The following is a 22,907-nucleotide window of genomic DNA, read 5'->3' on the forward strand; positions in this document are numbered from 1 at the left end:
TCCTGGTCTAGCCCGCACCTGCAAACCTGGGAGATTAAGAGAATGGGGTGAGCTACTAGAGCCCAGTGAGCAGAACTAAAAATTGTTAAGTAAAACATGCCATCATGAAATGCATCACATCACAGCAAGTCACATCAAGGATGGACTTGTCACCTATAGCCCTCTACATATCTAATCATGCCAGAACGTAGAATGGGTCCTGGTCTTTCACTTAAACATAACATTCCAAGGTGCCAGAACGTAGAATGGGTCCTGGTCTTTCTTTTATACTGTGCCAGCGAACGTAGAATGGGTCCCACTGGACTTTCATACCGTATCATATCATATCATGTCATCTCATCTCATATTGAGGGCTAAGGATCATCCAATATCCATCCACATCATCATCATATTATGCAATGCAACATATTCATGAATTCTAATACAAACAACCTATAATAATATGGCATTTGTGATGCATGATCATGCTAAAAGTTTCATTAATTTAAAAGCATAGTTCTGTTCTACCCACCTCAGACTGACTCTGGAGAAGCTAATCTCATTGCTGGGGGCCTCGGTTCCTCGGGTCCGAACCTACACAGGTGGACTCAAATGAGGGATCAAACAAAGACTAACATGACTCTAAACAACTCCCCAAAAACCCCCTAAAATACCCCAAAATATTCATGCAAAACAAGCAAAGGAAGGCTAGACAGGGCACCTTCGGCGGCACCTTCGGCAGCCGAAAGTTCCCTCCAGATCCAAAACTCATGCATATTCGGCGGTAGGTTCGGCAGCCGAAACTCCCATCCAGAGCCGAAAGTCCAACTTTCGGGGGCAGGGTTCGGCAGCCGAAACATGCTACCACAGGCAGGTTCGACGGCCGAAAGTTCCTTCGACGGCCGAAAGTTCCTTCGGCTGCCGAACCTGAGTTCTTGTAATACTCGGCTAGACGCCGGCATCAAAATTCTTACTTTCCGGCGGGATTTCCGTTGGAATCTGGAATTCGAGGATGTCGGAGGTTCCTAGAAGGGTAAAAGAGAAAGGTTTTCTAAAAGGTTTTTAAGTGTTTTATGGTTTTGAATGAAAGGATTTGAGTTTTGAAGAGAAAAGACCAAGGGCGCGTTGGCCAGGTTCGGCCGCCGAAAGAGAGGTTCGGCCGTCGAAAGTTGCATGGTTTTGCTGCCTTCGAAGCCCATGTTCGGCCGCCGAACGTGGTAGAGGTTTGCATGCAGGTTTGGCCGCCGGATGCAGCTAAAAAGCTGAGTATATAGCAGATTCTACAATAAAAGCTGAGTATATAGCAGCATCAGATGCAGCTAAAAAGGCAGTCTGGTTGAAGGAATCCATCTCAGAGGTGGGAATGGTTCTCAGCATTGCAAATCCTGTGGACCTTTATTATGGTAATAACGGTGCCATAGCATAGGCAAAGGAGCCCAGATCTCACTAGAGATCTAAAATTATACTCAGGCGATATCACCTTATTCAGAGGAGATATCAAAATATGCAAAGTAGACACAAATGACAACATTGCAAATCCACTGACCAAGCCTCTTTCACAGGTCAAGCATGATCAGCACACTAGGTCTACGGGTATTAGATACTTGTATAATTAGGCCTAGTGCAAGTGGGAGATTGTTAGTGTATATGCCCTAGGCCATAATCTTGTACCTTTTTGTATGTCATTTTTGTTATAAATAAAAGAGGTTTTTATCATTATTATTTGTTTGCATGTTACATAATAATGATTATCATCCCTGGTTACTTATTATTATGTTGATAATAATAAAATATAACTAGTATGATTATTGATTGATAATCATGAGATGATTATGTATATGTTGATATAAATCAATAATCATAAATACTTGTTAGAGAACAAAGTATTGGATGGACCCGCATTGAGATCACTACATGGGTCATTGTCATAAGTGAATCTCAAAGTAGTTATGTCTTAATCCTTTGACTTGAGATTGTCATAGTTTCCAACATAAGGACTGTTATGTTTTGACATAATCAAACGTTGTCTTTAATCGGACAATCATAAAGGTTATGATTGAGCATAATAGAAATTATGTAGAGGAAAATGAACAATCAAGATAGGATTTGTCCCTCTCTATGAGAGAGATATCTTCTGGGCCCCTCGATAAGTGAGACTGAGAAATGCATGGCCGTGCTCAAATGAATTGATAGTGTGATCAATATAATTTGAATTTATCAGTCTACTTAGAGATCGAGAAATCATAAGTTTGAACATTATAAGTTTGACATTGACCATGACTTATGTTCAAACTAGATATCGTGAGACAAAGGGATTAATACATGTTCTATTTAATAGGCTTTATCGGACTATTGATCCTCATATTAGTTGGGTAGTCATAATGTCTTGCTAGAGGCCACTTATGACTTATAGGCCTTGTTGGACTGGGCCTATTGCCAATTAATATGAGCCTATTGGGTCACACACAAGAACGTTGTTGATGTGCTATATTAATGGGCTAAAAGCCCATTAGTATAATTAATAATAATAAAATGTTATTATTATTAATATTATTATTAATATTAATTATTAATATAATTAATAATAATAAGTGTTATTATTATTAATAATAATAATTTATTATTATGAGATAATAATATTTAAAAGATCTGCAGTCTATCTGTAAGTGTTACAGATAAAGGACTCTATCACATAAAGATATTTGAGTATCTGTGAGATTGTGATAGTGGGTTCTAAGCACAACTCTTTTAGGAAAAGAGTTATGGGAAAATAAAAAGACTGAGGCCTATAAATACTCCTTCTACAGATTGAGTAGGTTGGTTGAAAAAGTTTTGAGAAAACTCAGTCTAAAAGATTGTAGAACATAGAGCACATAATCTATCCATCCTCAAAAGAGCTAGCACTCTAGAAGGATAGAAGACGTTCGTGTGGATACCATAGAGGGTGTTCATTTGAAAAGGCAGCACCATCAGTCCGCCAGTGTATCTTCACTACGAGATTAACAGGTTAGTCTCACATCTTTCTTATGATTTAAACGGAGCACTCGGATTCTGGGAAAGGAAATCCAAAATTTTATTTTTCCGCTGCGCAATTAGATTGCTATTAATCTACGGATTTCCCAACAGTGGTATCAGAGCCTACCTGTGCTTTTCGTTTAAATTAATTATGCCATGATTGAAATTATATATGCGATATATATTTATTAGAATGGCATGATAATTATGGTTAAATTTATGAATGAATGATTGGATCGTTAAGATTGTTAGAAAAATTAAATTAAAATTTTTCTTTTTGGATCTAGAATCAAAATTGTTTTGATTCGTTGTTTTATATTTTAATTGTTAAAATTAAAACAACAACAATTAATAAAAAAAAAAAAAACTGCAGCTTGGGTTCATGATGAACACTGTCATCGTGAACCCAGGACCACGCATGCACGATGCGTTGATAGCAGGAGGCCGTGCACAGCGGCAGATTGCACGACCGGAGGATTGCCCTTGGAAGGGCTGCGCGAGCGACCTCCCAGTGGGTTGCGCGAGTCGCGCAACCCGAGTGGTCGCGCGACCTGTGGGTCGCGGCACCCAGAGGGTCGCGCGACCCAAGGGGTAGCGCGCCCGGAGGGCGGCGCTCCCCGGAAGGCCGCGAGCCCCGGGTGTCGTGCGACCACAGGATCGCGCGACCAAGGGTCGTGCACTGGCGCGCCTCGCGCGCCGGAGGGGCGTGCACCGGTGGTTCGCCCACCGGTGAGTCGCGCGAAGGTGGGGGCAGCGACGGCCGGAGCGTCCGGCGGGCTTCTGAACCTTCGGGCAGGAGCTGGAGGAAGAAGAAGATGCTGCAATTACAAATATGCCCCTGGAATTAAAATTTAAAATAATAATAATAATAAGAAAATAAATTTTAAAATTATTAGTCTTTAAATTAGATTTAGATGACTATATTTTAAAATTATTTTTTTTAGTCTTTAAATTAGATTTAAATGACTATATTTTATTATTATTTTTAGTCTTTAAATGAGATTTAAATGACTATATTTTATTATTTTGTCATATATTAGTATGAGATACTATAATATAATATATATATGCAAGACAAAATAATTAAAATTAAAAGTTAAACCCTCACTCTAAAATTTTAAGTTTTAATGCCACCCATATATTAAAAACCTATCAAGACTAAGATCACCAAAATGCAGGTTTTGCCAAAGCAAAGTGCATTAGGATTATCCTAGTAAGGTAGGATGAGTAATGGTTACTCATTTATTTAATTTTGGTTGAGCTTAATTAGGCTATCAAAACGGTTTTGGGCCTAAGGCATTAGATGAGGTATAACATGCATTTGACATATGATGTCAATACCTCATAATTTAAGAGTTACATTAGATGTAATTGGTAAGGGGTTACCTACCTAAATAACTTAATTCTAAGCGTCATGCCAAAGCTGACTTAGAATTAGGTGAAATATGGATTTTAGCCCGCTAAAATATTATTATTTTGAGGGTTATATTTTAGTGGGAGATTATTATCACCTCAATATTAATTTGTTTATTAAATTAATTATATTTGCATATTTTTGTAGATTATTATGGCTGCTAATAACAATTCCACCTTATCACTGCGATCCATCCTTGAGAAGGATAAACTGAAAGAAAATGGGACTAATTTTATTGACTGGTTTAGAAACTTGAGAATTGTTCTCAAGCAAGAGAAAAAGTCCTACGTGCTTGATGAAGCTGTCCCTGAACCACCTCCTGCTTATGCTACTAATGCTGTTAAGAACAAGCATAAGAAGCATATGGATGATTCTAATGACATTGGATGTCTTATGTTGGCAACTATGTGCCCAGAACTTCAGAAGGATCTGGAGCACCTTGAGGCCTATGAGATGAGTGTCCATCTCAAACAGGCTTTCCAACAACAAGCTAGGCAGGACAGGTATGAAACCACCATCGCATTGCATGATTGCAAAATGGCTGAAGGTGATTCAGTTAGTGCTCATGTTTTAAAGATGAAAGGCTACATTGATCACCTTGCTAGGCTTGGCTATCCTCTGAGTTTAGAACTCTCCACGGATTTGATCCTACATTCTTTACCTGGCAGTTTTTCTCAGTTTGTCATGAACTATAACATGAACAATATGGAGAAATTCATTCCTGAGTTGCATGGGATGCTAAAAACAGCTGAGGTAAATATCAAGAAAAGGTCTACCCAAATTTTAAATGTCAATAAGGGTAAGCCCATGAAAAATAAGGGGAAGCCCAAGTCTAAAGGTGGTAATGGGCCTAAGGGACGAGGCAAGCCTAAATGGCAATCCAAGGCAAAAGTTCCTAAGGAAATAGTTCCTAAGGAAGGAATTTGCTTCCATTGCAAGGAACCAGGGCATTGGAAGAGAAATTGCAAACTCTATTTGGATGAGTGCAAGAAGAAGAAGAGTAGTGAGACTACGACTTCGGGTATTTATGTTATAGATTTTAATTTATCTATTTCTACTTCATGGGTATTAGATATCGAATATGGTTCTCACATTTGTACAAATGCGCAGAGTCTCAAAAGGAGTAGAAAACTGAAAAAGGGCGAAGTGGACCTACGTGTAAGCAATGGAGCAAGAGTTGCTGCCATAGCTGTAGGGACATATGAACTTGTGTTGCCCAATGGGCCTTTGCTAGTTCTGAATAATTGCTTTTATGTTCCTATTTTGAGTAGGAATATTATTTCAGTTTCTGTTTTGGACGATGAAGGTTTTTCATTTCTTATTAAGAATAAGAAATGCTCCATTAATAAAGATGATTTGCTTTATTGTATTGCAAATTCATATGATGACCTTTATGTCCTTAATCTAGATGATTCTAGAGACAACAATATCTATAACATAACTTCTAAGAAAACTAAGCCAAATGAGTTAAACCCAACATATTTATGGCACTGTCGTCTTAGCCATATAAATGAGAATCGCATATCTAAGCTCCATAAAGATGGTTTATTAGATTCATTTGATTTTGAATCATTTGAAAATTGTGAATCTTGTTTGCTAGGTAAGATGACAAAGGACCCTTTTACTGGACAAAGTCAAAGGGCTTCAGACTTATTGGGCTTAATACATACAGATGTATGTGGCCCACTAAGCATTAGTGCTAGGGGAGGTTATCAGTACTTCATTACATTCATTGATGATTTCAATAGGTATGGCTATGTCTACCTAATGAAACATAAGCATGAATCTTTTGAAATGTTTAGAACTTTTCAAAATGAAGTAAAAAAATCAACTTGGTAGAACTATTAAGATGCTTCGATCTGATCGAGGTGGTGAATATTTGAGCCAAGAGTTTGATGAACATCTTAAAAACTGTGGAATTGTTTCACAATTAACTCCTCCAGGAACTCCACAATGGAATGGTATTTTTGAAAGGAGAATTCAAACTTTATTAGATATGGTTCGATCTATGATGAGTCAAACAGATTTCCCTTTATAGTTTTGGGGTTATGCTTTGGAAACAGTTGTATTCATTCTAAACCGAGTACCATCGAAAGCAGTGAAAAGACACCATATGAGTTATGGACTGGGAAAATGCTCAGTTTGTCTTTCCTTAAAATTTGGGGTTGTGTAGCTTATGTGAAACGTCCAATTTCAGATAAGCTAGCTCCAAAATCTATCAAGTGCAATTTTGTGGGGTATCCTAATGAAATCAAAGGATACTACTTCTATACTCCCTCAAAGAACAAAGTGTTTGTTGCTCGAAATGGTACCTTTTTGGAAAAGGAATTTATCTCTCAGAGATTCAATGGGAGTATAGTGCGACTTGAGAAAACTAAAGCACCACAAAAGAGCATTGAACCGCCGATAGAACCACTTTCAGAACCACAAACAGTTGTGGAAACTGAAAGGGTGACACAAGTCCCATGCACATCTGATAGGACACGTCATCAGCCTGAGAGATATGGATTTCTCATGACTGATAATCGTGAACCTTTACTCATTGATGAAGATGAACCTTGTGTTTACAAGAAGGTTAGTGGGAGTGCAGTTGTGTTTCTAGTCCTATATGTGGATGACATATTAATCATTGGAAATGATATCCCTACCTTGCAAAAGGTTAAGACTTGGTTTGGGAATTCTTTTTCAATGAAGGACTTAGGTGAGGCCGCATATATCCTTGGTATTAAGATCTATAGGGATAGATCCAAGAGGATAATAGGTCTGAGTCAAAGTACTTATATTGACAAGGTGCTGAAAAGGTTCAGCATGCAAGATTCCAAAAGAGGATTCTTGCCCATGTCTCATGGTATTCATCTCAGCAAGAATCAATGTCCTATGACATCTGATGAGCGAGAACAGATGAATAAGATCCCTTATGCTTCTGCTGCTGGATCTATCATGTATGCCATGTTATGTACTAGACCAGACGTCTCATATGCCTTGAGCACAACAAGAAGATATCAGACAGATCCCGGTGAAAGTCACTGGACAGCTGTTAAGAATATCCTAAAGTACCTTAGAAGGACTAAGGATGCATTCCTAGTTTATGGAGGATTGGAAGACGAGCTAGTTGTAAGTGGTTACACAGATGCTAGTTTCCAAACCGACATAGATGACTTCAGATCGCAGTCAGGATTCGTATTCAATTTAAATGGTGGAATTGTTAGTTGGAAAAGTTCCAAGCAGAGCACTATAGCAGATTCTACAATAAAAGCTGAGTATATAGCAGCATCAGATGCAGCTAAAAAGGCAGTCTGGTTGAAGGAATCCATCTCAGAGGTGGGAATGGTTCTCAGCATTGCAAATCCTGTGGACCTTTATTATGGTAATAACGGTGCCATAGCATAGGCAAAGGAGCCCAGATCTCACTAGAGATCTAAAATTATACTCAGGCGATATCACCTTATTCAGAGGAGATATCAAAATATGCAAAGTAGACACAAATGACAACATTGCAAATCCACTGACCAAGCCTCTTTCACAGGTCAAGCATGATCAGCACACTAGGTCTACGGGTATTAGATACTTGTATAATTAGGCCTAGTGCAAGTGGGAGATTGTTAGTGTATATGCCCTAGGCCATAATCTTGTACCTTTTTGTATGTCATTTTTGTTATAAATAAAAGAGGTTTTTATCATTATTATTTGTTTGCATGTTACATAATAATGATTATCATCCCTGGTTACTTATTATTATGTTGATAATAATAAAATATAACTAGTATGATTATTGATTGATAATCATGAGATGATTATGTATATGTTGATATAAATCAATAATCATAAATACTTGTTAGAGAACAAAGTATTGGATGGACCCGCATTGAGATCACTACATGGGTCATTGTCATAAGTGAATCTCAAAGTAGTTATGTCTTAATCCTTTGACTTGAGATTGTCATAGTTTCCAACATAAGGACTGTTATGTTTTGACATAATCAAACGTTGTCTTTAATCGGACAATCATAAAGGTTATGATTGAGCATAATAGAAATTATGTAGAGGAAAATGAACAATCAAGATAGGATTTGTCCCTCTCTATGAGAGAGATATCTTCTGGGCCCCTCGATAAGTGAGACTGAGAAATGCATGGCCGTGCTCAAATGAATTGATAGTGTGATCAATATAATTTGAATTTATCAGTCTACTTAGAGATCGAGAAATCATAAGTTTGAACATTATAAGTTTGACATTGACCATGACTTATGTTCAAACTAGATATCGTGAGACAAAGGGATTAATACATGTTCTATTTAATAGGCTTTATCGGACTATTGATCCTCATATTAGTTGGGTAGTCATAATGTCTTGCTAGAGGCCACTTATGACTTATAGGCCTTGTTGGACTGGGCCTATTGCCAATTAATATGAGCCTATTGGGTCACACACAAGAACGTTGTTGATGTGCTATATTAATGGGCTAAAAGCCCATTAGTATAATTAATAATAATAAAATGTTATTATTATTAATATTATTATTAATATTAATTATTAATATAATTAATAATAATAAGTGTTATTATTATTAATAATAATAATTTATTATTATGAGATAATAATATTTAAAAGATCTGCAGTCTATCTGTAAGTGTTACAGATAAAGGACTCTATCACATAAAGATATTTGAGTATCTGTGAGATTGTGATAGTGGGTTCTAAGCACAACTCTTTTAGGAAAAGAGTTATGGGAAAATAAAAAGACTGAGGCCTATAAATACTCCTTCTACAGATTGAGTAGGTTGGTTGAAAAAGTTTTGAGAAAACTCAGTCTAAAAGATTGTAGAACATAGAGCACATAATCTATCCATCCTCAAAAGAGCTAGCACTCTAGAAGGATAGAAGACGTTCGTGTGGATACCATAGAGGGTGTTCGTTTGAAAAGGCAGCACCATCAGTCCGCCAGTGTATCTTCACTACGAGATTAACAGGTTAGTCTCACATCTTTCTTATGATTTAAACGGAGCACTCGGATTCTGGGAAAGGAAATCCAAAATTTTATTTTTCCGCTGCGCAATTAGATTGCTATTAATCTACGGATTTCCTAACAAGACCTGTGTGAGCTCCTTTGGGGGCCGGGCACCGACAGAGGGAGTTTTGAGGTCATGTCCATCCGTGATGTGATTATTGTGATGTGATGCATTCCATGAGTGCATATGTTTTTAATGTTTTTATGTGTTCTGCTCACTGGGCTTTTTAGCTCACCCCATTCCTTAACCTCCATGTTTTTAGGGCCACAAAGAAGATCAGAGTTAGCAAGAGTAAGAGCAGGGCTATGGTTGTGGCTTTGGTTATGTTTATGTAATAGATGTGTAGTGGACATGTATCTTGATGTAATGTTAGGTTTTGTTGTACAGACATGTTATGACATGTAATGTATTCAGAGTTATAGTATAGTGCTTGGCCCTAGTGTATGGATAATCCCTTTGTACATGGATCCTGTTTTATATTTCTTGATGAGAATTGTGTTGAACCAGGCTTAACATATGATATGTTGACTCAACTGGAGCATTTGATGAGGGCTCCAGTAAGGGGTTTTATGGTTACAGTTGCAGAGTGGTACCAGAGCCTGGGTCACAGTGGTGCACTGTGCTACTCTGGTGGATGTATTTTGGGAAGACAGGGTTTAAATCCCTTGACCCAAAGCGGAAGATGTTCACTGGTGTAGGCCCAGAGGGCTGTTTCAGATTGGTATCACAGAGTGTTGGCAGAGCATGCTTAGGTTAAGCCTGGTAGATGAAAGAAAAATTTTAAAGTTTTATGGAAATGTTTGATCATGTATGGGATTTATCAGGTACACAGAGTGTATAGCAGGCTTGCTATGGGTCCCGGCAGCCTTAAGCCGATCTGGATCCTAGTGCCGGTGGCGGTCCGGTTTTCGGGTCATTACAGATTGGTATCAGAGCGGATTTCAGGTCGTTACAGATTGGTATCAGAGCTTTGGGCCTCGTGAGTACGGTGTGCTGAGCGAAGACGCTCAGGGATCGAGGTATCCCACATCGGAAAGAGGTTTTGGTATCAAAAAGTGGTTTTGGTAGGGCCAGCAAGCACAATAGGTAAAATCATGTCCACTAGGATAGGATGTGGAGTCCTGTCTTGTATGCTGATATGTACTGCCATGATTTTATGCATGTGCGGTGTGGATGATATTGGATGATCCTCTAGCCCTCAGTATCATATGTGATGATATGATATGAGCAGAGAAGACCAGGTGTATCCTGGCACAAAGTAAGAGAAGACCAGGTGTGGCTTAATCACCCCTGGCACAGAGGTTATGCTATGTAGAGGGCTATTAGTGCCAAGTTCATCCTTGATATGCTATGTATGTGATTTGGGTTCATGTGTTTTCACTTGGACCATATGATGCTATGTTATGTGATGCTATGTTTGATGTGAGTTCATGTGTGACCGCATGGGCTATGTGATGCTATGGTTTCTGTGAGTGTGCTCTTTTCTTAGCAAGCAGGATGCGAGGTACTCGTTGATTTACGTGATTGACAGGAGTTTCGCTCGAGAGGAAAGGTATAGATACTTTTTCTCCTGTTCTGCCTAGAGCGCAGTAGTGTAGCATCAGCAGAGAGGGTACATCAAAGGACCCTAAGAGGTCTTTGATGCAGTCAGAGGAAGACTGGATCCTAGATGTTAGAGGTTGTGAGAGTAGCAAAGTTAGATGGTTAGAGAGAGAGAGTAGTTAGATGTTCAGAGAGGAGTTAGTAGCTAGAGGTTAGTGTGCCAGAGAAGGGCTTAAGTGAGTTGCTAAGAGGTGCTCTGACCTCGGGTTTCATGACCTCGGGTACAGGGAGAGTTGATCTCTCATCTCAGAATGCATCCCCTATAAGAGGAGTAAGTGAGATAGAACTAAGAGTAAGTTCAGGTAGAGGTTTCAGTCCGGTCTGGGATTAGGTGGTCGTGGAGCTCCGGTTCAGATAGTTCTGGATGCATGAGGTGTGGAGTCTACACGAGGGAGTCTGTCGATATAGGACTATGGCATGTTATAGATGCGAGCAGGAGGGGCACATGGCATATGAGTGTCCTACTGCGGCCCTGGTTGGCACAGTCCCAGCGGACGACTTCAGGTAGTGTGGCTCAGCCAGTAGCTCTGGCCATGTTTCAGGGCAGTGGTTGAGGCAGAAGGAAAGGGTTTGCCTTTTCTTTGGTAGGTTCCTGCAGAGAAGGTCCGTCAGCTTTGGCTCGGATCTTCACCCTGATTTAGCAGGAGGCTAACACATCGAACACGGTGACGTCAGGTACGTTCACTTATGGATGTTTGGATGTTTGTGCTGTTCTTTGGACCCTGGTGTTTCTCTTTCCTTGTGCTGTGAGTGCCGTAGAGAGGGTGGGTTGATAGCTTCTGGGTTTAGAGTATTCTCTTTGGGTCAGTGGACCTAAGTGTGATCCATCGGTGGCAGAGTCAGTCTGCCAGTTTAGTTCAGTATTTGTTGTGAGTAGATGCCTTCCAGCTGACCTAGTGGTTCTAGAGTGACTGTTTGATGTCATTCTAGGGGTGGATTGGCTAGCTACTCGTGGTACTACCTGGGTCTGCAGAGACAAGGTAGGAGAGTTCAGAGAGCTGGATGGATTAGAGTTGTCCTTGGAGGGGACAGAGTAGAGGTGTCTAGAGGTTTGAGGTCAGCCCTTCAGGCTTGTAGTTTGCTCAGGAAAGGTTGTCAGAGGGTTCCTAGCTCTTGTTGGAGAGCGTAGCAGTCAGGTCAGGGAATCAGCCTCAGTGCCCGTAGCTAGAGAGTTCTTAGATATTTTTCCTAGACGAGCTGTCAGGTTTACCACCTGTCAGGGAGATAGAGTTTGGGATAGGAGTGGTGTCTGGACTCAGAACCATTTCTATTCTTCCCTACAGGATGGCACCTGCAGAGTTGAGGTAGTAGTAGAGTAGTGGTGAGACTTGGTAGACAAGGGTTTTATTCGACCTAGTACCTCACCCTGGATTGCTCCAGTGTTATTGTGGGAAAAGAAGGATGGATCCTTAAGACTTTGTAGCGACTGTAAGCCGTTGAACAAGGTCACTACCAAGGACAGGTATTCCCACTTAGGATTGATGATCTATTGGATCAGCTAGCAGGAGCTGGTTGTGTTCCTAGATAGATCTGAAATCCGGGTACTACCTGTTGCACGTTAGAGCTAGTATAGTGTAGCAGTGAAGAGAGAAGGGCAAGGATCAGAGTGCACAGCGGAAGCTGTTGCGGTTTAAGAGACGTTGAGATATTGCTGGAGGTGTCTCCTTTAGAGAGGGTGATTCGTTATGGGCAGGAGAGCCATCTGGTTTTTCCATGTTTTCTTGAAAGTTCGTATCGGATCCGAGTGAGGTTCTTTATGAACCAGAGGTGGAGATCTCGGGGGATCTTACCTGTATAGAGCAGCTAGAGCGGATCATAGACACGCAGAGTTGAAGAATAGGAAATACCGATGGTGGAAGTCCCTTAGAATCACCTCAGTGTGTTTAGTGTGTTTGGGAGACCGTGAGTTTTACTCAAGTAGTACCGTGTCACTTTTATGTGCTATGTGTTAATGTTATGTTATGTGTTATGTTATGGCTATAGTATGCATGTGATAGAGGAAGAACATTCGGGGACGAATGTTTTGTAAGGGGGGAGATTGTAATACCCGGCTAGACACCGGCATCGGAATTCTTACTTTCCGGCGGGATTTCCGTTGGAATCTGGAATTCGAGGATGTCGGAGGTTCCTAGAAGGGTAAAAGAGAAAGGTTTTCTAAAAGGTTTTTAAGTGTTTTATGGTTTTGAATGAAAGGATTTGAGTTTTGAAGAGAAAAGACCAAGGACGCGTTGGCCAGGTTCGGCCGCCGAAAGTTGCATGGTTTTGCTGCCTCCGAAGCCCATGTTCGGCCGCCGAACGTGGTAGAGGTTTGCATGCAGGTTTGGCTGCCGGAAATGGTTGACCAAGCCGCTTATAAAAGGCCCTTTGTCCGGAAAAAGGGGGAGTTTTCTCTCCATTCTTGGGCTAAGGTGAGTTCATGCTCTCCTTGGGTTGTTTCATGGTTTTTCTTCAAATCCTTTAAGGTTTTCATGAGTTTTCTCCTTGTGTTGAAGAGTTGTGAGCTTGGAGCAAGGAGGTGGAGCTTGGAGACTTTGGAGCTTGGATTCTCCATATCTTCAAGTTTGGGTTGCACCAACTCTTGATCTTCAAGAGGTAAGTGTAGATCCTTGGCTTTTATGATGTTTTAAATGAGTTTTATGAGGGAAAAGGGTTAGGTTTGCATGAGTTTTGCATGAGTTGCATGAATAGGGTTTATGTTGATCATAAGCCATTCTTGTGTATATGTGTTGTTTTTGGGGTTTTTAGCTAGTTCTAAACCCCTATATGCATGAATAAGTGTATATGCATGTGTTTGAGAACTTGTGGGGGAGTTGTGCATGTTGTGGAGAGGTTTTGGAGGCTGGAGACGTGAGGTTGATCTGGGTTCTGCCTCTTTGGAGAACTCAGGTTCGGCCGCCGAACCCCTTAAGGAGGCTGTTTTGGCCGCCTAACCTTGCCCCCGAAAGTTGGGACTTTCGTCTCTGGAGAGGAGGTTCGGCCGCCGAACATGCCGCCGAAGGTGGGTGACTTTCGGCTTTGGAAGGTCTTTCAGTCCCCGAACCTTGCCTCCGAAAGTTAGACTTTCGGATCTGGAAGGGACTTTCGGCCGCCGAAGGTGCTGCCGAAAGTACCCAAGTTTCGTCTCTGGAGAGGGTGTTCGGCCACCGAACCTGCCGCCGAAAGACCCCTGTCCAGCCTTCCTTTGCCCATTTTTCCATGCATGTTTATGATGTTTTAGGGGGTTTTTGGGGAGATGTTTCTAGCTATGTTTAGAGTTATGTTAGAGTTGTATCTCATTTGAGTCCTCCTGTGTAGGATTGGACCGAGGAACCAAGGTGGCCCTTAGAGTTAGCTGGTTCAGAGTTAGCCCAGCAGTTGCTAGAGGTGAGTGGAACTAACCTATGTTTTTAATGAATGTTTTAGCATGTTCCATGCATCATGAATGCTATGTATATGTTAGGTTGTAATGCATTGCATTTGTATTCACGAAGATGACGCATTGCATTATTTACTGTTGATGTGGATGGACCAAGGCGATCTCAATAGCCCAAGAGCTATCATGATTGAAAGTCCTGTGTGAGCTCCTTTGGGGGCCAGACATTATGTGTAGATAAGTCCTGTGTGAGCTCCTTTAGGGGCCGGTCACCGACAGAGGGAGTTTTGAGGTCATGTCCATCCGTGATGTGATTTATTGTGATGTGATGCATTCCATGAGTGCATATGTTTTTAATGTTTTTATGTGTTCTGCTCACTGGGCTTTTTAGCTCACCCCATTCCTTAACCCCCATGTTTTCAGGGCCACAGAGAAGATCAGAGTTAGCAAGAGTAAGAGCAGGGCTATGGTTGTGACTTTGGTTATGTTTATGTAATAGATGTGTAGTGGACATGTATCTTGATGTAATGCTAAGTTTTGTTGTACAGACATGTTATGACATGTAATGTATTCAGAGTTATAGTATAGTGCTTGGCCCTAGTGTATGGATAATCCCTTTGTACATGGATCCTGTTTTATGTTTCTTGATGAGAAATGTGTTGAAACAGGCTTAACATATGATATGTTGACCCAACTGGAGCATTTGATGAGGGCTCCAGTAAGGGATTTTATGGTTACAGTTGCAGAGTGGTATCAGAGCCTGGGTCACAGTGGTGTACTGTGCTACTCTGGTGGATGCGTTTTGGGAAGACAGGGTTTAAATCCCTTGACCCAAAGCGGAAGATGTTTACTGGTGTAGGCCCAAAGGGCTGTTTCAGATTGGTATCACAGAGTGTTGGCAGAGCATACTTAGGTTAAGCCTGGTAGATGAAAGAAAAGTTTTAAAGTTTTATGGAAATGTTTGATCATGTATGGGATTTATCAGGTACACAGAGTGTATAGCAAGCTTGCTACAGGTCCCGGCGGCCTTAAGCCGATCTGGATCCTAGTGCCGGTGGCGGTCCGATTTCCGAGTCGTTACAGATTGGTATCAGAGTAGATTCCAGGTCGTTACACTCCCTAAGTGGCAGAACTCAGCCATTCTATGCACATTGCCTCCTAAACTCTTCCAATCATGCATTTAGCTATTCTACAACATGCATACACATGCAAACAAGCTTATAGGGGTCTCAAACTATCCTAAACCCCAACAACAACACATATAACATACATTATCCACAAACTCAACATAAATCCTATCAACAACCAACCAACCCCAACATGCATCTCTACCCCCTAAACCATCATAAAACTTGCTTAAAACATACAAGAAGGGTAGGATCTAAGCTTACCTCTTGAAGATCGAGAGGAGAAACGATCCTTAACTTAGAGGTAGGAGAAATCTAGCTCCTTGGATCTCCAAGCTCTACAACTTGATCTTAGTTCCAAAAACTTCAAAAACCAAGTAAACACTTGTTAAAACTTGAAAGATTTGAGGGAAATCATCAAAATCAACCATGGGAGGGCATGGACTCACCTCTGGCCGGAAATGGGGAAGAAACTCACCCATTTTCGGCCATAGAGCTTCTTATAGGGGCTGGCCAGGCCACCTTCGGAAGCCTAAGGTGCTTCCAAAACTCATGCAAGTTCGGCGGCCGAACCTGGGTTTCCCTCTATGGTCATTTTCCTTCAAAACTCAATTTCTTTCTTACTTAAAATCATAAAATACTTGGAAACATTTTATAAAAACATGATTTTACCCTTCTAAAGGTTTTCGACATCCGAGATTCTACCGGACGGTAGGAATTCCGATACCGGAGTCTAGCCGGGTATTACATTCCCCCCCTTAAGAACATTCATCCCCGAGTGTTCACCAAACAAGTATAGCATAGCATAAAACATAAACACACAACAAAACACATATCACTAACCTTAGAAGAGATGAGGATATTGCTGGAGCATAGACTCCCGTGTCTCCCAGGTACACTCCTCGATGTTGTGGTGATTCCAAAGGACTTTCACCATCGGGATTTCCTTGTTCCTCAACTTTCTGATATGAGTGTCTAAGATCCGTACTAACTGCTCAATATAGGTGAGATTTTCTAGGATCTCTACATCAGACTCACTAAGAACCTTGTCCGGATCTGACACGAATTTCCTTAACATGGAAACATGGAAAACCGGATGGATTCTCTCCATTGAAGCAGGTAAGTCCAACTTTTACGATACATTCCCAATCTTTTGCAATATCTCGAAGGGCCCGATGTACCGTGGAACTAGCTTACCTTTCTTCCCAAACTGAATCACCCCTTTCATAGGAGACACCTTGAGCAATACTAAATCCCCCTCCTCAAACTCTACTTGTCTTCTACGGATATCTGCATAACTCTTTTGCCTGCTTACAGCAGTCTTGATCCTTTCTCTGATAATTGGTACTACTCTGCTGGTGATCTCTACTAGCTCAGGCCCTGCCAAGGCCTTTTCTCCAACTTCCTCCCAGCAGACAGGTGACCTGCACTTCCTTCCATACAAAGCTTCATAGGGAGCCATCCCTATGCTAGCATAATTGTAACGACCCCAAAATGGACCGTCACCGGCGCTAGGATTCAAATCGGCTTAAGGCTGCCAAAACCCGGAGCAAGCCTGCTATACTCTCTGAGTACCTGTAAAATCTCATACATGGTCATACATTTTCTGTGAAAATAAAAACTTTTCTCTGGACCAAGACTTAACCTGTGCATGCACTATCTCTGTACTCTGTACCCCTGACTAGAGCTTGCTCTAGATGGGTTAATTCATACCTGTTAAGCCTGGTTTTTCACATACTCTGTAAAACAGTTATATAAACAGACCATGTATACAAAGATTTACAACACAAAAATAACTAAGTCAAGCACACTTCTAACTTTATACACAACTGTTACATCTCTTTAATCGTACATGTCCATAATATGCTATTACAAAACTCTTCTATCTTCCTGTACTCTGCTGGACTTTCCCTGTACATTGTACACTGAACCTGCAAGACTGGGGTTAAGGGAGTGGGATGAGCTCTATAGCCCAGTGAGTAGAATAGTAAAACAAATCATTAAAACATAATCTTATGGAATGCATCATATCACAGACAACCCACATCAAGGGTAAATCTGTCACCACATAGTCCCAGTACCTGTGCCGTGCCAGGCCGTAGAATGGGGTCCTGGTCTTCCTGTACTGTATATGTATACGTGTATATAACACCTGTACTTACCATTTGCCAGGGCGTAGACTGGGCACCTGGTCTTTACTATACCTGCCAGGGCGTAGACTGGGCACTTGGACTTTCCTATACCTGCCAGGCCGTAGAATGGGGTCCTGGACTTCCTGTCTGGAACTATTGGATCATTCAGCATTCATCCACATCAATAAATAAGTATGCAATGCAACATCTTTGTGGATTCTAATGCACTCACCCTATTGCATAATCATGATGCATGAAATATGCTCAAAGCATTCAATGTCTCAATTAAATCGAGTAGTAAGTTTAGTTCCACTCACCTCTGGCTATCTGGACTGACTCTGCAGGCTCTGTAAACTCTGGAGCAGTACTCACTGCTGCTCTCTCTGGTTCCTCTGGTCTGTGCCTACACAGATGGACTCAAATGAGGGACCAAACTAGCTTATGCACAACTCTATTAAACTCCCCAAGAATCCCCTAACACTCACTCAAACATCCATGCAAAGCATGCAAAGGAAGGCTGGACAGAACACTTTCGGCGGCAGGTTCGGCGGCCGAAAGTCCTCTCCAGAGCCGAAACTCATGCACCTTCGGAGGCCGAATCTCTACTTTAGGCAGCCGAACCCTTTCGGGGGCTGAAAGGCACTCCAGAGACGAAAGTCTCTAACCTTCGGGGGCATCTTCGGCGGCCGAAACTCCCCTCCAGAGCCGAAAGTCCAAAGGCTCGGTGGCAAGCTTAGGCAACCGAAGCCACCTCCTCAGCACATTCGGCGGCCGAATCATTCTTCGGCGGCCGAAGCTGGGTTCATCAGCAAGGCAGAACCTTGCTCTGCCTCACGCCAAAATGCACCAATCTTCCTCCAACTCAAACACCTCAACTCCTCAACATGCATACACCCAAGTAGGGATGGCAGGCAGGCGGGTTTTCACGGGTACCCGATCCGTCCAAACCCTATTAGGACGGATTTGGGTTTTTACAAAATGGATTTGGGCGGATTCGGGTTTGAAAAATTTTACCCGTCTCGGATTCGGGTAGGGTTCGGGATTAGGTGATCGAATACCTGTTACCCGAACCCGATTAACTATACTAACAAAACTAACCCTAATCCCTAATTTATTTTTTCATTTTACTCTTTCCTCTCTTCGTCTACGTCTTCCCTTCCAATAGTTCTCAGTCACGCCTCTCCTCCACTTCACTGACGACTGCCGGCAGCCCAGTCATCACCGGCGACGTCTCCTTTCTCTCCCCAGTCGACGATAAATCTTCTCTCTCCCCCGTCAGCAATATCTTCTTCCCTCTCTCCAGCGGCGACATCTTCGACTTTCCAGTTGAAGACAACTCTTCCCTCTGCCCGATCGGCATCGGCGATATCTCCTTCTCTCTCCCCAGTCGGGTGAAATCTACTCTTTTCGATTTACGCTTTTCTCCCCTGCACTTCACTGACGCTAGAGACAACCCTTCTCTCCTCAATCGGCGACATCTGCTTTGACTAGAACTCTCTTCAGGTTTTAAAATCTTTTATGTGTATGTTCTTAAAGAATTTTATAATTTATGAACTATTAATCTAATTATTTGGATATGTTAAAAAATATAATTATTTGCTATTTGATTAATGTAATATTGTTGATTTTTAAAATTTATGGACAATTAATCTAATTATTTGATTATAAATCATTATTTGCTGGGTTGCTGAGTTGCTGGTTCTTGTCATTGAACATTTCTCCTCCTACTGGGTTGTGCAACTGTTAGATAGTTTATTTGGTTTTGTCATTGAATTGAATTAAAAAAATTATTTGCTGAGTTGATGAGTTGCTGGTTTGTATCGGGTTCAGGTATTGTGCGGGTATTGTTAAACGGGTTTGGGACGGGTTCGGATAGTAAAATTAAAATATTAAATGGGTTTGGAACGGGTTCGGGAATTGTATATATAATCAGGTTCGGGTTTGGATACTCTCAATTTTGCTGGTACCCTACCCGTTTACATCCCTACACCCAAGTATATGCTCAAAGGGGTCAGAAACTACCTTAAAACCCCAACAACACAAAACATATAACACATATACAAGCTTTTCTCACAAAATCATCAAAAACACTCTCTTTTACCCTAATCATGCAACTCTCTCCCAAAACCTCATAAAACCTTCAGAAATCATAAAAACAAGTTCAGGATCTTCACTTACCTCTTGAAACCAAGAAGATGAACGATCCTAACATGGAGTTTTGGAGCAACTCTCCTTCAAACTCTCTAAAATGCACAACTTTGTGTTTTTAACTCAAAACCTTCAAAAGAATATAAAACTCAATCAAATCTTTGCAAGATGTAATGAAAACATGAAGAAACCTTCAGGAGGACAGGGTCTCACCTCAGAAAGTGAAAGAAAACGGCAATACTTATCCTTTCAACCGACTGAGGGCCTTTTATAGGTGGCTGGCCAGACCACCTTCGGCGGCCACACGTGAAACCGAAAGCCATGCATGTTCGGCGGCCGAACTTTCACCTTCGGCGGCCGAACCTGGCTTTTCTGCCTTGGTTCTTTTCTTTCAAAACTCATTGCATTTAAATTTAAACATTAAAACATCCTACATGACTTTAGACAAACATAAATCCTACCCGTCTAGAGAATTCCGACATCCTGGATTCCACCGGACGACAGGAATTCCGATACTGGACTCTAGCCGAGTATTACAATAATAGCTGTTATTGTAGGCAAACTCCACCAAAGGTAGATACTGCCTCCAAGAACCGCCAAAATCTAGCACACACATCCTGAGCATATCTTCTATTGTCTGGATGGTCCTCTCTGATTGTCCGTCTGTCTGAGGATGGAAAGCAGTGCTGAAGTCTAGCCTGGTACCCATAGCATTCTGCAGACTCCGCCAAAACCTGGAGGTGAACTGGGGTCCTTTATCAGACACTATTGAAATGGGAGTCCCATGCAACCTGACAACCTCCTCAACATACACCTGCGCCAACTTGTCCACAGAATAGCCACTCCTGACAGGGATGAAGTGAGCAGATTTGGTCAGTCTGTCCACAATCACCCATATGGAGTCCAATCTGTTGGACGTCGCCGGTAACCCCACCACGAAGTCCATAGCGATATTCTCCTATTTCCACTCTGGAATCAGCAGTGGGTTAAGCATTCCAGCCGACTTCTGATGTTCCAGCTTCACCCTCTGACATACCTCGCAGGCTGACACAAACTGTGCCACTTCTCTTTTCATAGCTGGCCACCAATAGACTCTTTTCAGATCCTGATACATTTTGGTGGCCCCAGGGTGAACACTGTACCTGGCATTATGAGCCTCTCTCATAATGTCTCCCTTCAGACCCACGTCATCTAGTACACACAATCTGTTCCCATAGCGGAGGATCCCCTTGCTGTCAAATCTGAACTCTTCATTCTTGCCTGACTGAACAGTCCTGGCAATCTTCACTAACTCTGGGTCCTCGTGCTGTTTCTGAGCCACCTGCTCTAGAAACACAGGTGTCACCCTCATCTGGGCTATCAAAGCACCTGTACCAGACAACTCCAACTGCAAACCTTCATTAATGAGCTTGTAGAACTCTCTCACCACCGATCTCCTCTCTGCTGTGATATGAGACAAACTGCCAAGTGATTTCCGGCTTAGGGCATCTGCCACAACATTCGCCTTACCCGGATGGTACTGAATCTTGCAATCATAGTCACTAAGCAGTTCTACCCATCTTCTCTGTCTCAGATTACACTCTCTCTGACTCAGGATGTACTGTAGGCTTTTATGATCTGTGAATATCTCACATTTAACTCCATAAAGGTAGTGCCATATAAATATTGTGTTCGATCACTAAATATAAATATTGCATTGGTTATTGGTCTTTTATAATATTGAAAATTTTAAATTTCAATAAAATTAATTATAAAAAAGGTAAATGAATTGACAATATTAAATATTGCCAATTTTATTAATTATTGCAAAGCAATTATTAATTCAACAAAGCAATTGCCATGGAGCAATAAACACAACAAGAGCATCATACACAAACATAAGCTAGCATTGGCTCTGGCTTTCTGGCTGCCACAAGAAAACAGCATCAGCATTCTCATCACTGCAATACAAGCAAGGATGCTGCTCAAACCCTTGAACCTCCAACACTTGTCTAGCCATCATCACCAACTGCCTATTGCTGATCAATTCACCTGAATGCTCTTTCAACACCATTTGCACTGCATTGCTAAATGCTCCATAAGCTTTTCCCCCACTCTCAACTGGGTTCATATCAGCAGAAGTCTCATTTGCTTGACACCCACTTAGCAGAATCCCCTCATCAGACTTCAACACTTGAAGAAAATTGTCTAATTCAAGCATTGGGATTCTGAAGCTTAAGCTGGCATTGGCTCCAAAGCACTCTAGCAAATGAGTTCCAATGTCAGTTGTGTTTATGCCTGTGAGAGATGTCAAGTGTTGGAGTATGGATTCATACGGGATGGCTTTAGGTTTGTGAGAGATTTGCTTGTTTGCATTAGATTTTATTAGTGAGTTTGGTCCAATTTGTTCTTTCTCTTTGTCAATGAGACCTCCACTGTGGCATGAATCTGATAGAATTGTGAAGCTCGTTCCCTTTGGTAGCCGGTTCACTAGTTGCCGGAAGTCCATATCTGTATATGGCCGGTGATAATTTTTCCATATAAAAGTAGCAACCAGTAAATTGGACAAATAAAATAAACAAACAAATAAAAAAGAGTAAGAAACCTGTGATGAGATTGAAGTCACAGGGGACAATAGCCTCATCCTGTCTAAACGGATGGCCTGGCTTCAACGAAGGGATTCTAGTTCCATGTCCACTGTAATGAAAATAGAGGACATCTCCTGGTTGAGCCTCATCAACCATCTGATCAAGAGCCTTCTTTATGTTCGCACCAGTAGGCATCACTAGCGGTGGAGAGGAAGAGGACCCAGGTGCATCTGTAAGGAGCTGGACATGGGCAGGCTGGAACCCAAATCGGTTGATAAGCACATCTCTCATGGCTACGACGTCGTTAATGCAGCCATGCAACTCGTTCTTTGTTTTTGGATAATTGCACCCTACCAATACAGCCATTCTCTTCTTTCCCTTGCTCTCCATCTTCACGAATCTGTGCTTCAATTGTTATTGAGAGCTGTTTGGGAGAAGATTAAGTCTTCTGTGAATTGCAAATGGATGCATGATCTTCTATTTATATATATAAGCTTATCTGTGGCTTGAATAATATGTGTTTTTATTTTGTTTCACTTACAAGTTTTCTTTATTAATTGGC

At 41.5% G+C, this 22,907-nt stretch overlaps 1 protein-coding gene across 1 annotated transcript; it reads right to left on the reverse strand.

Moving 5' to 3' along the window:
* Positions 1 to 21,549: 21,549 nt before the first annotated feature.
* LOC122721985 (metacaspase-9-like) lies at positions 21,550 to 22,792 on the reverse strand. The gene is made up of 2 exons (XM_043951435.1): positions 22,363 to 22,792; positions 21,550 to 22,268 (listed from the first exon to the last, which is right to left on the reverse strand). Exons 1-2 carry the CDS (start codon positions 22,733 to 22,735, stop codon positions 21,661 to 21,663), a joined length of 981 nt encoding a protein of 326 aa, XP_043807370.1. The 5' UTR covers positions 22,736 to 22,792; the 3' UTR covers positions 21,550 to 21,660.
* Between the last annotated feature and the right edge of the window lie 115 nt (positions 22,793 to 22,907).

Source organism: Manihot esculenta, chromosome 15, assembly GCF_001659605.2.
Source record: "Manihot esculenta cultivar AM560-2 chromosome 15, M.esculenta_v8, whole genome shotgun sequence".
Classification (NCBI taxonomy): Eukaryota; Viridiplantae; Streptophyta; class Magnoliopsida; order Malpighiales; family Euphorbiaceae; genus Manihot; species Manihot esculenta.